The 17,970-nt window shown below is 33.9% G+C and overlaps 1 protein-coding gene across 12 annotated transcripts in view; it reads right to left on the reverse strand.

Moving 5' to 3' along the window:
- The window catches only part of FRYL (FRY like transcription coactivator), a 293,018-nt gene that overhangs the window by 90,394 nt on the left and 184,654 nt on the right, over positions 1-17,970 (reverse strand). For 10 of the 12 annotated variants that reach the window (XM_079919426.1, XM_079919427.1, XM_079919433.1 and 7 more), the window contains 8 exons: positions 14,476-14,574; positions 13,286-13,387; positions 10,307-10,351; positions 7,745-7,848; positions 7,437-7,545; positions 5,062-5,148; positions 2,650-2,821; positions 2,014-2,146 (listed from right to left, as the gene is read on the reverse strand). In XM_079919426.1, coding sequence (XP_079775552.1) covers positions 2,014-2,146; positions 2,650-2,821; positions 5,062-5,148; positions 7,437-7,545; positions 7,745-7,848; positions 10,307-10,351; positions 13,286-13,387; positions 14,476-14,574 — 851 coding nt within the window. The remainder of the gene's footprint in view (positions 1-2,013; positions 2,147-2,649; positions 2,822-5,061; positions 5,149-7,436; positions 7,546-7,744; positions 7,849-10,306; positions 10,352-13,285; positions 13,388-14,475; positions 14,575-17,970) is intronic. The other 2 variants (XM_079919431.1, XM_079919432.1) reach the window with 1 other exon arrangement.

The following is a 17,970-nucleotide window of genomic DNA, read 5'->3' on the forward strand; positions in this document are numbered from 1 at the left end:
AAGTATTATTTAAGTAAATTATTTATAATTGTTTCAAATAGAATTAAATACGTAATATTTAACCTTTGATAATATTTAATTATTAAAATAATAAAATTGACATTAAGTAACCAAATATTCGTTATTTGGGGGGGTCTATAAAATCAACAAAATTTTTTCTTTCTCTTAATATCATATACTAACAAGGGTTTTAGAAAACAGACATTCTCATATACTACTGTTGTTGTTTTTTCTTGTCTTTTTATTTTACTTCAGAACGTACACACACACACACACAAACATATTTAAAATTTTTATATAATAAAATATGTGAAGTTTTGAAAATCCTGGTTCCTCCAGAGGCTTGATACAATTTAATTCTTCTGTATTTTCCCCTAGTTATTCAATGATTTTATTTATTTTAAATATCTAACCTTTTAGATACTGGTTTTTATTTTGGTCTACATTTCAAGGGGAAGCTGTTAATTTATTTTACCCAAATTATCCTTCAATTGGCCCAATAAAATAATTCTTATATAGACAAGAATTTGGATGTTTTCAGAGTTTTTGGCTCAGTATCCATTATCATGGCAATGGACCTACTACTTACTTTTAGTGATTTTATATACAGTGAGTTTTCTCAGCTTGGTTCCAACACGCATGAATTTCAGTTACCACAATTTAGTTAAATAATACCAGTCTCCAACAATGTGGTTCAATTTTCCGTTACCATCAACTATAAGTAATTGCGTAGCCAAGCTTCCCTGTTAGCTCCTCAGTGCACAAATCAGGATGTAAAAAACAGATGTGATCATAACCAGTGATTTAATCACATTAATTTTTTCAAAGTCTGTTGTGACTGGTCACTGCACATCTGTTATTCGGTTCACACATACATGGCAAATTATGTAGTTGTGCTGATTCCTTGCCTCCAGGGGTAAACTCAGGTGGCATTTGACAACAATGGATAATCAAAAGAGGAAACTGGCCAACAAAGATTAAAGTACAGTGAAGAAAAGAAAAGTGAATACTGGAAGTGAAATATTGGGTTGGCCAAAAAGCTTGTTTGGGTTTTTCTGTAACATCTTACGGAAAAACCCAAACGAACTTTTTGGTCAACCCAATATCAATCAAACATTAATGGAGTTACAGAAGAACTAGCTGACCGGGGAATGCTGACACTGCCGTCATTGAAGACGCTACATACACAGCCAGAGGAACTCAGTGAGGGCAAATTTACAGGCAGAAATGAGGAAAGTGTGACAAAAAGGATGAAGACTTCCCAGAGAAAGTAATGCAGGAAAAAAAACTTCACATTAGAGAAACTCTCAGAGATGTTAACATTTTCTAGTATATAGTAACTATGCATTAATTGAGAGAGCCAATATCCAATTTGGTTATCTAAGATGTACAATGCAGATATTAACACCTTAAAAAAAGTCCACTTACAAAGAATATGTAGATATTTCCTAGCAAGTAAAAGAAGTTATTGCCATAAAATATATCTTCCTGAGGAGGAAGTCCCTAACAATAAGGGAAAAAAACATGGGTTGACAAGCAGTGCCGGCAGTGGGATGGGGGTGAGATGAGGTACAGTTTCTCACACAAAAAGCCACTCATACATTATTCTCCTCTGTACCCTCAGTTCCCAGGAGATTTTCAGGTTTTCTTTTTTTGTTGAACAAGGCTCTGGAAATAAGAGCATTTGTTTGACTTAATAAACCAACCATGTCCACACACATCTGCGGTCACTAGCATTTATCTCTCACTCACAGAATAAGTATAAGGCCTCAACACTGACAACAAACTGGATGGATCCAGGATGACTTTTGCTATCTGTACTGGTTTGACAGCACTTTAAAGAGTAAAACTGAGCCTGTGGGAGGAATCGCTGTATTAAAAACTGCCGCAGATGGCAATAGGGGCGAAATCCAGAAGAGAAAGGAAGGAAACAAGGAAGGAAACAAGCAAGAATCGACCCACTTTACTTATGAAAACTGAAATAGCAATGAAGAGAAATAATTGACTACATACGTAATCATATCTTCAGGCTCCTTATTAGACATCTGCACACTGGTCATACACATTGGTCTCCCAACTTCTTTGTCCAAATGTCTGAGAATGCTGTCTAACGCTTTTCTCACTTGAGGGTAGTAAACAGACATTCCTGGAGGGGCGGGGGGGAACTTCACAGTTATAAAATGTCAAAAATTAGATAAAGAATAGTTACAGTTATTTTCTGTAAAAAAATAAAAGCCCATCACAACCTTTAAATTACATTAGCTTATTTTTGTTACAAAGGAAGGAGTTCTGACTTTGACATACTATTCTCCCTGATAATTTGCTTCAGTATATTGGAGAAAATGTGAAAAATTATGCACACAACTGAAATTAATTTGAAGGAAGGACAAAATGCAGTGAATAGTATCATGTGAGAAAATATTTAACAAGACTTTTAACATAACAACTTATGGATATTATAAAAAAAAAGTAGTCATTTTTGAATCACTCTGTACACTGGAATAACTAGGCAAATATATACTTTCATAGGCAAATATATACACGTATGTATACATTTACACAGGCAATAATACACATTTTAGATTTGATCATAACCTTTCACAAAAGAATATTAAACTGTATTATTTACTTATTCCAGTTAACACTAACCTATGACTTTTGCCTCTTCATCTGTCAAGGTTTTATTGAGAAAAATTTTCTTTACACGCAGAGTGTTTCCTGAGGGAAGAATAACTCCTGTTGTTGGCATTGGCGGCTCACCATCTTTCTGCTGCAAACTGTCCGCTATTACAAGGAAGACTCTGAGGCCTATGTTCATTCTCTTCAGAGAAAAAAGTTTCAAAATAAAGAAGTCAGAGTGTCAGAAAATTCCTTTTTTTTCATGCTAAAAATATCTTATCAAATAACACTGGCGGATGGGAGGAAGAAGGACAGAAGAAACACAAACCTTTCTGTCCCACATTTTTAACTAGCCCAGGCACTGCAGTTTGCTTTAATACCAAATTCCCAAGTGCCACCCATTCACTTATGAGGTCAACTGGCTCTCTTATTTTCTAGCTTATTTCAAACCTCTTCCATCCCTTCCTCAACTCTCCTACACCCTGATACCATACTCTCCCCTCTATAAGCAGATGATCTGTCACCCACTTCACAGTCAGAAAAAAAACATCAACTTTCCTCAATCTCTCACTACAAAACACACTGATCTACTTATATCTGCACCTCTTCTTCCTCTATTTTGCTCCTGTTACAGTTGAGGAGTGCTGGTATTCCTAGTTATTAGAATCCCATCTGCTCTTGCATTATCAGGAAATTACACTATCAATTATCCCTTCTCTTTCTTGCATCTTCAACACTTCCCTTTTAACTGAATATTCTGACTCCTGTTAACTATACTCAACTATCTTAATGCAATGAGTTCTCCCCATAATACTTCCCTCTCACTCATCAGTGACAATACTGTTCAAACCAGTGGACATTTTTCCTGCATCCTATTGGACTTTTCAGCAGCATGGGACACTGTCAAATATTCCTTATTCCCTGAAACCCTCCCTTCCTTGGATACATCTGTACCACTGCTGACTGTGTCATACATACTGTGTCTCTGTCCACATTCCAAATTTACCCTCCTTTATCTGAATATTAAATGTTAGACTGCTTCAAGGCAAGTTCCTAGGCTGCCTTTTCCTATCATTATGTATTCTCTCCCAAAGTAATTTCATGTATTTACATGGCTTCAATTACCACCCATACCAGAGCACCTGCTAATTTTAAGCCTTACTTCTCCCTCTGAACTTGGAACCTCAGACCAATTTGACACTTCTACTTGGATGTCAGAAAGATGCCTCAGATTTGCCATGTTCAAACCAAATGCCCTCTTCCCCGCCAAACTCAGTATCTTCTCAGTGTTTCTTTTCTCAGTAAATGATCTTCTCTCTATCCACACCACACCATCTCAGCCCAAGCTGTCATTAGTTATGACCTACACCAGTGGTCTCTAAAATGGGTATATACATCCCAGTGGGTGTTCACTGGATGGTTCACTGGAATACAGGGAGAAAATAAAACTTTCGTTTATATATTTTTTATCTAAATAAGATCAAGGTTTTAAGATTTACCCCTCTTTACATATGACATAATACTGGTGATATTAGTCTAATATCGGATGGTCATTTCACATAGTCATAGAAGACATCTTGAAGGGAGTGGGAAAATTCCACAATGTACTGTGGTTCACAGAGGTGTCCTCACTTATTCATTCTTTCAGTGTTTTGCAATTTGCTTGATTTGATTAAGTGGATTAATAGATAATTTTATCTGGCTTTAACTAAACTAGCTCTCACAAGCTTAAAAAGATTCCTGAAAAGAAAATACATATTGAAGAAAATCCTAATAAAATAAGCCTGTAGAAAAACAACAACAACAAAACGGCACAACTGACATTTTTTCTACTCTTAGTATGAACGTTTCAGTGAGGAAAAAAATTAATTTCAGAAATAAACTTGTTCAATGAAGAGAATATTTTTGAAAACAGATGATCAAGAAAACGTCTTTCATTATGTGATTTTTGTTGCTGAGAACCAGGTTAAGCATGTCATCTATAAAAAGTATTTTCTGCTCACTTTAAAAATTTGTAAATAATTATTAACCTATCTTAAAAATCCTACAAATAAAAAGCTTCAATAACTTTCGAGCTCATTTGTTAACTACATAAATATATATCTTCGGATTTGATTATGAGGAGGACCAGCACAATAATTTAAAAGAAATAAGAAAAAATATAACACTTATTTTGTCTTTTTACATTCTCCAGTGTCATTAAATTCCAATAAGCAATTACTTCAAAAAATATTCTTAAACAATCTGAAAATTTTATATCTAAAGGATGAGCAGGAGTTTACGAGGGAGTAACAAGGCCAAAGAAGTAGGAAATAACATTTATCTTAATTTGTCTTTAACTAGAGATTTGAGCCTAAGAGTTCTGATTCCAGAAATTGTGCTTAAAAAAAATTTTTTTTTAATTGTATAGGATAGTAAATTACTACATTATAATTTTTTTACCTCTGGATTAATGGTGAAAGTTTTGGTAGATTTTCCAACACTGAGAAGATCAAATATTATTTCTTTCATTGCAAAATCCAAACGTTCCTAGAGGAAAAAAAAAACAAAAAAACAATAAATCCTTATAACTTTCTACTGCTATGGGCATACCTTGGAGATAATGTGGGTTTTGTTCCAGACCGCAATAAAGCAAAATCAGAATAAAGCAGGTCACACAAATGTTCTGGTTTCCCAGTGCATATAAAAGTTATGTTTACCCTATACTGTAGTCTATTAACTGTACAATAGCATTATGCCTAAGAAAACAATGTACAACCTTAACTAAACAATACTTTATTGCTTAAAAAACACTAACCATCATCTAACAACACAGAGTCACCACAAACCTTCAGTTTGTAAAAAAAAAAAAAAAAAAAAAAAAAGGCAATATCTGCAAAGCACAATAAAGCAAAGTGCAATAAAACAAGGGTCTGCCTGTATAAGTTAAGTATCATGTTAAGAATTATACAAATAATGGCAACAATACAGGTCTGTACCCACAAGAAGTTCCTGAATCTAGCTGGACAAAAGAAAAATGCATATGAATTAATGTTAAAAGTATATGATTATAGATACATGATTTAATTATCAAATGATTGGTTTAATAGCCAAACCAGCAGGATAGAAGTTTTAAACACACATTTGCCAAACTCATATTCAAGACCTAAGTGAAGGAATTCCCAAAATAATGATAAAAGGAAGTCCCAGGACGATAGCAATGAGGCAGGCCTGGAGAGCAGGGAGTTCATACTGGGACAAAAAAAACAGGGCTCCAGGAAGGGTAATCTCCCAGGAAAGAAAAGTTAACTAAGAGTAACTGATGTTTGAGAGGAGCTCTATAGTTCTGGAGGAGTGTTGGTGTGAGGTGATTAAGCAAAGGTAGTGGGTATGACCCTCGGGGAAGGGATGCAACCAAATAGCAAAAGTTTTCTCAACAACAGATCTAAGGCACAATCTGCTTTCATTCATCTTACTGACACATTTATTCTTATCTAATTATCATTAATTCTGTGCTCCCGTAAATAGAAATGTATTCGTTTTATTTAAATATTCTTTATTTCTTCGTTGTCAAAAATAATTACATTATGGGTCATCTTCGTTGTCATACTTTTAGTTCAAAGAGAACTCAATGAACATTCTGGAACCAAAGTGTTTTTCCCAAATTGAGAAGGTAACCCTACCTATGCTTCTCTGGGGCTGATGTCCCAAAAGAGAATGTGACCAGAGCCATGGATTTGCTTACTCAGCCCCCATTTAATCCTTTTCAAATAAACCTTCCTTTACTGCAGAGGCTAGAAAGCTAAAATGATATTTCCCAGGATGCCTCTGGACAACAGGCTTCAGGATGTGACTGAGACCCCGTCAAGTGATATACTCACGGGAACCCTTGGGAACTGGGGTACGGGAGGAGGTGGGGGAGGACAGGGAGAAAGGAATCTATTTTACTGGTGGGGACTGTGGTGGAAACATGATTCTTAAGCACTTGGGGCACTTCCTAATTTGGCAGGTTTTTGACCGTGGCAGAGGCAGCAGCTTCCTTGGTAGCCCGATAGTGTAGTTTCCTCTGGATTTCCATTTCGGCTAGAATCTGTTTCTTCAGTCCTATGAGTGATTCTGTGAACGACCTCTATTCCTTAAAAGACCCCTTTGGATTCAACAAGCTACCACGGACTCTAGTGTCTCTACCTGAGAACATAGATTAATGCAGGTTATGAAAACAATGTTCCAAAATCTTTCAAGACACTCAGGAACTAATTAGTAAATAGACAAGAGGAGGATTATGAGACATTTTCTTGACTCTTCCTAAATTAAGTGTCTCCTCCTCTGAGTCTCCTTTCCAAGTGTGTAGATCAATCATCTAAATGTATTTTGCACACACACAAAAATCATTAGCATCATTTATTTTTTACTTTTTAAAGCATACTTTTATTTTTCACTATTCAGTATTAATAAATGTTTTGTTATCATGCTTTTAGATGTGTAACAAATTCTATGACTCTAAGTTACGCTTTTTTTTTTTAACATCTTTATTGGAGTATAATTGCTTTACAATGGTGTGTTAGTTTCTGCTTTATAACAAAGCGAATCAGTTATACATATACATATGTTCCCATATCTCTTCCCTCTTGCGTCTCCCTCCCTCCCTCCCACCCTCCCTATCCCACCCCTCTAGGTGGTCACAAAGCACCGAGCTGATCTTCCTGTGCTATGCGGCTGCTTCCCACTAGCTATCTACTTTACGTTTGGTAGTGTATATATGCCCATGCCACTCTCTCACTTTGTCCCCTACTCTTACAATTTGCATGTATATAGGTATTATGAGGTGAGGCACTCACCTGAGCAATGAACTGAATAATCTTCACAAATATATTGAGAGGTGTATCACGAGGAACCACACTACGTGACCCTTTTGGGAAAAGTGCTGACACTATGCTCATAAGACGACTGTAGGGAAAAAAGATTTAGTCATAATGAGAGAATGAAATCAACAAAACATTAGCAAAATATCCTTCGCATCCTTCATAATATGTCAAGATAATTCATATTCCTCCTCAAGGTATTTGTAATGTTAACTAAAATTCATCAGTGTGGCATTTTTTACCAAGATGTTACTTTAAATATGCTTTAAAACAAAGGCACTCACCTTTGAGTTACAGTGTTGCTTTCACATTTTATTCTAATTACATAGACCCACAACAATCTATACAAAGATTCCAGTGCAACTCGAGACATTTTAGGATCTTTATTCTGTTTGGAAGCAAAAGAGAATAAAAATAAGCTTATTTATCAAAGTACTTGCAATAATTTAAGATCAATTATATTCTCTGTCAACAACTAAAAGCCCTCTCCATTCCCTTCTTTATTCAATCTAAAACAGGTTTAAATATGTAAGTATATATTTAGTATACAGTAAGTACAGAGAGCTCAAAAGCAACCATAAATAAGGAAATTGAGCCATCCCTTATATTCTCAAAACAAAATACTACTAGTATCTCTAAGAACTCTGAAATTATACACACTTTAACTTACCTGATGGTAAATGGGACACACAACAATACTGAAATAATGATAAAAGGATTGCTCGTCTTTGCTGTAATTCATTGCAGCTCATACACAGTTAAAATTTAGAACACCAAATGTTGTTATAGATATTTGCGCTTATGGAATAATGCAAAATATTATTGAGTGATTATACTTAAAAGAAGGAATATAGAATGGTGGGTTAAGAGCATAGACTCTGAAATTAGGAATGACTGGCCAAACCCCATCCTTGGATCAGTTGGTGAAACAGTTTCCTCAGCTCTAAAATGGAGATAACACGGTACCTACCTCACAGATTAAGGGAGTTATTACATGAAAAGCACTTGGAACACTGCCTGACACGTTAAATGCTCAGTAAGTGTCAGGTGTTTACCTTTAATTTTTTAATTTAGAATTAGAACATTCTTATTTAAAATCAGAAAAGTATCCACTTCAATCGCAATTTGATCAGCAAACCTTTTCTTCATACTAGCTATTATAAAAAGTGAAGTTCTTAAATGATAAGAGACATGTAATGAGATTTAATTGTAAATTTTGAAAATTAGCTAATAATCACCTTTAGTAGGAGAAACTCTTTATGCATCTGTTAATTAGTTGTAGGATGCATTTAGTCCTATAAATTAGCATATATTTAATCTGGTTTGAGAGATTTCTTATTGTTAAACAATTATTTTATATATAACAATGGACAAAAGGGAGTTTTTAAATACTAAGTAATTTACCATTCTATGTTTTCACAGACTACAGAATAACTGACATCTACTATGTATGATTAAAAGCAATGCAACAAGATTACCACTGGACATGTTTTTAAAAAAGACAACCACTAGAAAATACAATTTTGCACATCTATGTATATGAAAATTTGATATAATTCAGAATGGAGTATCAACTATTCAGCTGGTCAGAGTCTCAAAGTCAGTCTCTCCTTCTACTGACAAATCCACAATTCCAAATTTCAAATACACTCCCCAAGTAGTTTTCTATTAATTTGTTACTAATGTACCTAAAGTAACATATAAAGTTACACACAATGTATCTTACTAATATAACAACCAAGCTTTTTGTAGTACTTTCTCTTCTAACACTTAAATGCAAGGTCTCAAATGTCAAAATATGAGTTCAATTAGTTTTATGTACACTCCAAATAATACCTTCACATAGTTAAATTATCCTTTCAAAATATGAATACTACAAATTAACATATAATAAATTATATAATAGAAATATTTAAGTCCAATTCCACATAAAAATTCTTCTCATATAAACTGTTAATAAAATATCTGGATTATCTTCCCTTATGTGCTGAGGTATCTGGCATGAAATAAAATTTGATTTTCCAACTTTCCAAGATGGACTACTATGTTTTACAAAGCAGACTTATTTTATAATGAACAATTCCAGAAAAGATAAAAAGTGATAAAAATTATATAATTGTTTATTTGGTATCTGCAATGCTGTTATATATCTCTGAATAATGAAAACATCCTAAATTGATCCGATCCTTAAACAAAGACACATAATTCCCTAGTTACAATTTTGGTCTAATTTGAATAATCAGATTACATTAATAAAATCCAGTAATATTAACGTATAATACAATTTTTTAAAATTCTTTTTTCTTTTTTTTTAACAACAGGTTCTTATTACTTATCTATTTTAAATAATACAGTTTTGATGTCAGGCAAATATGCTCTTTGGCAGCAATCATTTTAATGTTTCTTCCTTTTTTTCCTACTGTGAACAACAACAACAAAAGATTTGTTTAAAACTCAAACCAGTAGGATTGTAGTTTTAAAGTGTTGCATCAAAATCATATTCAAAATCTGAGTTACTGTCTCCTGAATTTCATTGGAAAATGTTATAAAAAGCATAATTTATAACAGCTAATTTTAATTAAACAGAATATTTTAAAACTGAAGATTATGGTTAAAAATCAACATTCGGTATCACTTCTCTCTCTTAAATTCATCTTCTTGGGACCACATTAATATTAAACTTTCGGTAGAATGTTCCCGCTGTGTGCTGCTCTTCTTTTACAATACGAGAAGCAGGCTTAAATAAATACGTTGGACATGCAACGCAGCCATAGGTAAAGGGGGAAAAAAGCCACACTTAAAGGAGATAAAGCAATATTTTACTTTGTAACATCAACACGACTCACCTGGAGTGTTTCTATTTGTTTTCTGATACTGTTGTTAGATGGCATCTAAATAAAGCAATGTGAGACAGCAAACATAAACATGAGATGCAGCACATGCATGTTAGATGAAAATAAGCACAAAACAAGACAGCTCTTCACCAAGGTCTCTATTTAGAAGAAATTTGAAATGTCCAAGACAGTGGCTAGAATCACTGAAGAAAAAAAAATTCTATAATTTGGGCATCATGGGATACATCTACAACACTCAAACTGAGAGAAAATAGATAAATTTTTAACTATCTAATTTTTCCTCTAAAAGTACTGCATTTGATTTCAAATAAGTTTCAATTTTTAAAAGAAAATAAGCATACACTGTAGAAAAAAATCTAAATTATTTTTACATGGCATCTACTCTTACTCCTCTCTCTCTCTCTCTCTCTCTCTCTCAATTATTCTTTAGAAACTTTAAAATCATTTTTCACATAATGACCTTATTTGACATAAAGATAGGGGAATGGGAAACTACCAAATTATGTTTGGGACAAAAACAGCAGATTTAACACTTTCGGTGAAAATAAACTGATGTTCTCTCATGCTATTTATGGACCTACAGACTAATGCCCATTTTTCATGGTCACCAACTTCAGAAACTAGTATGGTAATTTTTAAAAAATTGTGCGGTATCTTAAAGTGCCTTGAAAATGTATCATATTTATTCTTATGACTCTAGGGAATAATGCCTTTTTACTATCCCAGAATTATAACCCAAAATATTTTTTAAAATACTCAGTAAAGCAACATTCCTTATAGTACATTAAAAGGTAACATGGTAGACCAGAAAAAGCAAATTTTATTGAACTGGATGGATTAGATGCAAATCCTATCTCTATCACTTTTTTGGCTCCCTAAACTTGGGTTGCTTATTTATCTTCTTTTGGCCTCAGTTATAGTAAGAATTAAATGAGATACTGTACTTAGAGAATCTAGCCTATAATAAATACTAATAAAAATCTATTTTAAGGAGTAGTAGGTCTAATAAACGGAAAAGTGTTACAGATTTTTTTGAACTCAAGAGATTACTTGAATCTCAAAACAAAATCAATTTAGGTAAGACCTTTATCTTGGACCAATTTTTCCTGTATACGAAACAAATAAATTATACCTGTCACAAGAGATAATTAGCATGGTTTTTCCCTGAATGCTCGACTCCTTACCTCAACTATGTAGCATAGCCACAGTATCTAAAACTTAACAAGCAGGAACCAAGTCATAAAATTTCTGCTGAATAGAGCCTTAATGTAAGTTAAAGGTTAATGGTCAAGACAACTATATTCCAAATATTCATGCTAAGTGGCTCTTATCTCCTTTAGCCTGGCAGATTGACACAGCCATTAATGAAAATGGACAATATGCCAGAAATATTTAACAGGAGGTAAGGGTTCAAAGAAAAGAGCATTTTAAATGAAAGCCTTAAGCCAAAAAAAAAAAAAAAGTTAAAGTACTGCGAAAGAACTGCAAATATGTTAGGTGCAAACGTATATGTATAAAAACATTCCAACAAGCAACAGAAAAGTATGAATTGTCATGAAACAAAGCAAACTTCCAGAAACACTTAAACGCGTGTCTTAAAGTATGTTATTAAAAGTTTGAAGAATCATACTACCCAGAAAATGATCATTTCCCTTTCAGTACCTAAATCTGTATGAATTATCAAAATAAGGACAGAAACAATATAATGTACTTAAATAAAACTTATTTTCTGGTTTCATGACATAAAGAATTTAACCAGCTTGATTCGCCCTGGGAATTTTCATAAACAGAGCAAAGAGAATATATCAATTCTCACCCAAATAAATAACATCAGTGTATGTATATCTAGGAGGAAAATAGCCAAAAATATTTTTCAAAGACATATTTTAGTACACCTTACTAAGAAATCAAAGTATTTTTCAAAATGATATGTAAAATCATTAAAAAAAAAAGATATATAGGATAACGTTGTCCAGTGAATCAATCCTGAAGTGAGGAAAAAAAGCCAGTCCTATTTCTCACAATATCACGATGAGCTGTAGGGTCAGAGACAACTCATTTAATCTCTCTGTGCCTTGGTTTCACTGTCTTCCAAGTTTAAGTTTTTCAGTCTTAACCCTAACTTAGAGGAATAACAGAAAATGAAATGCCATGTCTGCATGTTTCTATAACATGTAAGCAAATATTCAAATATATTCATTTATGTATCAAAATGGTATTCAAATCAAGCATTCACATGACATGCAGATGAGGAATATTCCCACGTTCTGTGTCAGATATTAACTGTGGTCCTATCCACAGAAGAAAAGAAGATCCTGTTAGGTTCTGCCAGCAGAGCATCCTGGGCAGATAATGATCCTTCTATCTCACAGTTTTGTTTTCAATCCTAAGAGACTGGACACAGATGTGCCAAACAGTGTTAATAACAATTAATTACCCCTTGATTCAAGTCAGAATCATTGCAGGAGCTTTCCCGTCTATGTGGATCCAGTACCATACTTTCAGATTTGGCTGGGCATAGTTAACACTAAATGTGCTTTTACTGATATTTTATTATCGAGGCTTTTTTCATATTATTCAGACTTGAGCCAACATTACTGAATTTTCTCAAGAGAAAACGCAAAATAAGCATCTGGAGAGTTTTATAAGATTAACTAATACTCCGAAATTCCAAAGGAATATATTTATTAACAAATATTGCTAGATCCAAGATAATATAAACAATCATTACAAATGTATAATTTTGCATTCATTAAGACCAACTAAATTTTTAATCAACCGTTTATTCACGTCTATAACATGATTCCCTATAGAAGGAATGAAGTACGTATAAGAAAAGGAATATGTTGAAGTATCACTATTCAAATGAACTATAGTACTATAAGTTTTATTATATACTGTTCAATGTATATGCATAAGTGAATACACTACAGTCAGTATTTACAGGTCAGAAATGAGATTAAGTCTTACCTTTAAATGTGACAAACAGTTCTGTAGGAAAATATGCCAGTTATTTAAAAAAAACTGTTTTTGACTGACACATAAAAGGCAGGTAATTAATGGATATAGAGCCTATAGGAGACAGAAGAAAGAGAATAACATTTTTATGAAAAAGCACTGGACTTGTAAATTATATTTCACTCATTCTCATAAACAAAAAAAATTCTATTAGCAGTTTTCCCATTTGTAATTTAAAAAATACGATCTCAGGGAGTAATCTAACAAAGAATGATAAAGGGCAGATTTTCTATAAGAACAATTTCCTGATCTATCACATCTCCCCAAGTGAGAAATATGCTATTATTTCTCCCTAGACCCATTCCTCCTCTAACCAGTAAAGTGGCCCTGGGATCAGAGGACAGACCGGCATTAATGTTGCAGTTTTCTATTCATCAGGTGTGTGACTTCAGGGAGGATATGTGAAAGTGCTCGAAGCCTCACTTTCCTAACATGTAAAGTGGAGAATGCTAATCACACACATGCTATAGAAGCCTCACTTTCCTAACATGTAAAGTGGAGACTGCTAATCACACACATGCTATAGGGTTGTGAGGCTTAAAGTAAGACAAAGAATGTAAAGCACTTGGCTCAATGCCTGGCACAACCAGTGTTTATTATTATACCTCTATCTTAAACAGTCAAGTATTTGTCCAATTCTCCAAACTTTCTCCAAGCTGCATGCAAATTTACAGAAAAACCCCTCAAAGTTACCGAAGTGGATGGTGAAATGGAAAAAAAATGCTTTAAATCTCTGAATAGAAAAGATGTAATTAGACAGACAATAGCTCCTAAATAATCAAATGCTTCAGAATATAATTTATTATAATGTAAAATAAAGGAATTTATGGTTTAATATGAGACTACACTTAACTTTTCCTTTATTCTAATACATAATTTATAGCATCTGTCAAGACAGGTAAATACCTAGAATGAAGTCTGAATAACCTATCAAATACAGAGCTAGTAAAATTAAGAATAGAAAGTTTTGAAAACAGCAGGAGAAAATAGGTAAAATTTGTCCTTGTGTTACACTTTGCATATTTTACAATTTCAATTTTTACAATTCTCTTAAAACTCTACTAAAAAAACCAACTAAATTCATAAATCAATTACTAAAACTCCTAATTAAACATATGAAGGTTTGAAATGTTTCTCAATACCAATGAATGCTTCTTTCTGGAACTCAGTTCAAAAGTAGTCTGATAAAGCATCTCCACAAAATTTTTCAAGCAGGGAACATTCACTTCATTTTTAACAGCCTAGGTAAAAAGATAATACAAAAACACAAAGAAAATGGTTACAAGTGTTAGATCAAACTATACAAGGATTACAATAAGCTTCTGTAAGGTTTGAAATTAGTCAATAATTCACTGAGTATCTGATGAAGTCCCATAATACACCAAATGATCAAATGTTGAGTAAGATAAACCAGGTCCCAGCCCTGGGTGAAGAAGCAGATGAATGTGTGGTATAACAGGAGCTCTAAGAGGAAATTCTCTGTCCTCTTGGAGCACTCAGAAGAGACCCCAATGGAAAAACTCCAGAAGGAAGTAACATCTAAGCTGAATTCGGCATTACTTTACCTAAAATACTGCAATAGCCTCCCATTTAACCTCTCTGGTCTTATCTCCCACTACTCTGGCCCCCTGCACTAGGATCCAGCCACACTAGCTTCTTTGTTGCTCCTAGAACACATCAAACATGCTCTTGCTTCAGGATGTCTGCACTGGTTCCTTCTGCCTAAGAAGCTCTTCCCCCAAATATAGCATGTCTTACTCCCTCATTCCTTTGGTTTTTGCTCAATCGTCACCATCTCTTTCAAGGTGGTGATCTTTCCTAATTACTCTATTTAAAATTTCAACTCCCTGCCCACTTCAAGAATTTTTAGGCCCCTACCCTGCTCTACATTTCTGCACAGTACTTACCACCACATCTGGCATATACTCTTGATACATAATTTTACATACTTGTTTGAGTTTTCTGCACTAGACGTAAGCTCGGTAAGAGCAGGGAGTCTTTCCTACCTTGATCATTGTTGTATTCCCTGTGGACGGAGGAGGCCCTGACACACAGAAAGCACTCAATATATATAATGAATAAATAAGTAGAATCTAACCAGGAAAGGAGGCTGGAGGTTATTTGAGAGGCAAGAATGTTCCAGACAGAAGGAGTTCTATGTGAAGAGGCTGGTGTTATGGACTGAATTGTCCCAAAATTCATATACTGAAGTCGTAACCCCACATACCTCATAATGTGACCTTATATGAAAATAGGTCATTGCAGGTATAATTAGTTACGTTAGAATGAGGTCATATTGAAGTTGGGGCGGGGGCTACTCCAACATGACTGTGTCCTTAAAAAAGGGGGCGGGGGATGAATAGGGAGACTGGGATTGACATATACACACTATTGATACTAGGTATAAAATAGATAACTAATGAGAACCTACTGTACAGCTCAGGGAACTCTACTCAATGCTCCGTGGTGACCTAAATGGGAAGGAAATCAAAAAAAGAGGGGATATATGTATATGTATAGCTGTATTGCTGTACAGTAGAAACTAATGCAACATTGTAAAGCAACTACACTCCAATAAAAATTAATTTTAAAAAGGTGGGGGGGGAGAATTTGGACAAAGACATGCACACGAGGATAACACCATGTGAAGATGATGGCAGAGATCAGGGTGATACATCTATAAGACAAGGAAGGTCAAAGATTTTCAGTAAACTACCGGAAGTTAGGCAAGAGGCATGGAACAGATCTTCCTCACAGCACTCAGAAAAAGATCAACCTGGCAACACCTTGCTCTTAGACATCTAGGCTCCATAAATGTGAGACAATAAATTTTTGTTGTTTAAGCCACCTAGTTTGTGGTACTTTGTAAGGGCAGCCCTAGTAAACAAATAAAATACAAAAGCAAACATGGCATAAAAGAAGAATTAGGCAACCCAGTAATAATGGACCACAGTCAAGGGTCTTTCTTCCCACAATCTGCTCCTTTTGATAAGTTACCTTAGAAACTACAACATAATCTCAGATATCTGGCAAAAACAGATTTTTCAGACAAGGGGGAAGCACAAATGACAATTTGGGATGGATACGCAGCGTTTCAAACCATTTCTAGGAAAAGAAATTGAAGTCCATGCACTAATGATGTACTTCATTAAGTACATAGCTACTTCATAGCTAAGCTGATGTGGTTTTATAAATGATCATGTTTTCTTTTTGGCAAAATGAACCTATTTTCACGGTTAAAACTGAGGTGAGAGTGGGGGTGGGGTATTTGACTCAAACTACTTACAAACTTATAGTTCATGACTTCTGTTTGTACTCATTTAAAAAATCTTCAAGTATTTAACTATAAGTAAATATTCAAAACTGGTAAAAAAAAATCATGCCAATCTCTACAACTGCTATGTCATTAATATTTTAAATTCTTAATTTTTCTTACAATTCCCTGTCCATCTTTTCTGAACATGTTCTAAAGATAGGACCTGAATACCATAAACCATTCCATATGAACACACTGATCACAAGTCAATTAATTCAGTATTTAAAAATAAAAGTCAAAACAGTTACATTTGATTCTCAGTATGAAAATAAATTTCTTCATTTTAAAATATTTTAAATAGAATAAAACCTGAATAAAGTGAATCTTACTAACTTCCATTTCTAGCCAAGGTGGTGTAAAGGGGGCTAGACTTATTTTACCATCTGAAACAACCAAAAAGGAACAAAATATATGAAATGATACGCAAAACATTATACATCAGTCAACAAAAGAAAGTGACCCCTGAGGAATGGAAAATAGATGAGGTGAGCCCTTTGATGGCCCCAGCTTACTGCTGTGTGAGAATTTTCAGGGAAGAAATTAAAGTGTACCATTGTGTATGGTTTTTACACTACACATGAACAGTATAATATCACTTGAGGTAGACAATGATAAGTTAAAGATGTATACCATAAACAATTAAATGACAAAACAATGAGATATAGCTAATAAGCCAACAAAGGAGATAAAAGAATCACAAAAATATTCAATTAATCCAAAAAAATAGTAGAAAAAGGAAACAAAGAACAGATGGGAAAATTAAACACATAATCAGAAGATGACAGATTTAAAATAACTGTATCACTAATCATATCAAATGTATGTGGTGCCCAATTAAAAGGCAGAGATTGTCAGACTGGATAAAAAAGCAAGAACCAACCATATCCTGCCTACAAAAAAAAAAAAAATATATATATATATGTATATATTTTAATATAAAAACACAAGTAGATTAAAAGGAAAAAATGGAAAAAGATATACTATCCTTATACAATCAAAAGGAAGCAGGAGTGGCTATATTAATATCAGATAAAGTAGATTTCAGAGCAAAGAATATTATCAGAGATAAGGAAGGTTATTTCACAATGATAATGGTGTTAATTAAAGAGGATATACAATCCTAAACATACATGTGTTTCATGATAGAGCTTAAACATACAGCAAGCAAAAACTGACAGAACTGCAAAGAGAAACAGTTGGTCAGATTTCAATACTCCTCTCTCAGTAGTTGACAGAACAAGTAGAGAGGAAATCAGCAGAGTTGAAAAACACTATTAACCAATTTGCCCTAATTGATATTCATAGAACACTCTATCCAACA

Source organism: Stenella coeruleoalba (genome assembly GCF_951394435.1).
Source record: "Stenella coeruleoalba genome assembly, chromosome: 4".
NCBI lineage: Eukaryota > Metazoa > Chordata > Mammalia > Artiodactyla > Delphinidae > Stenella > Stenella coeruleoalba.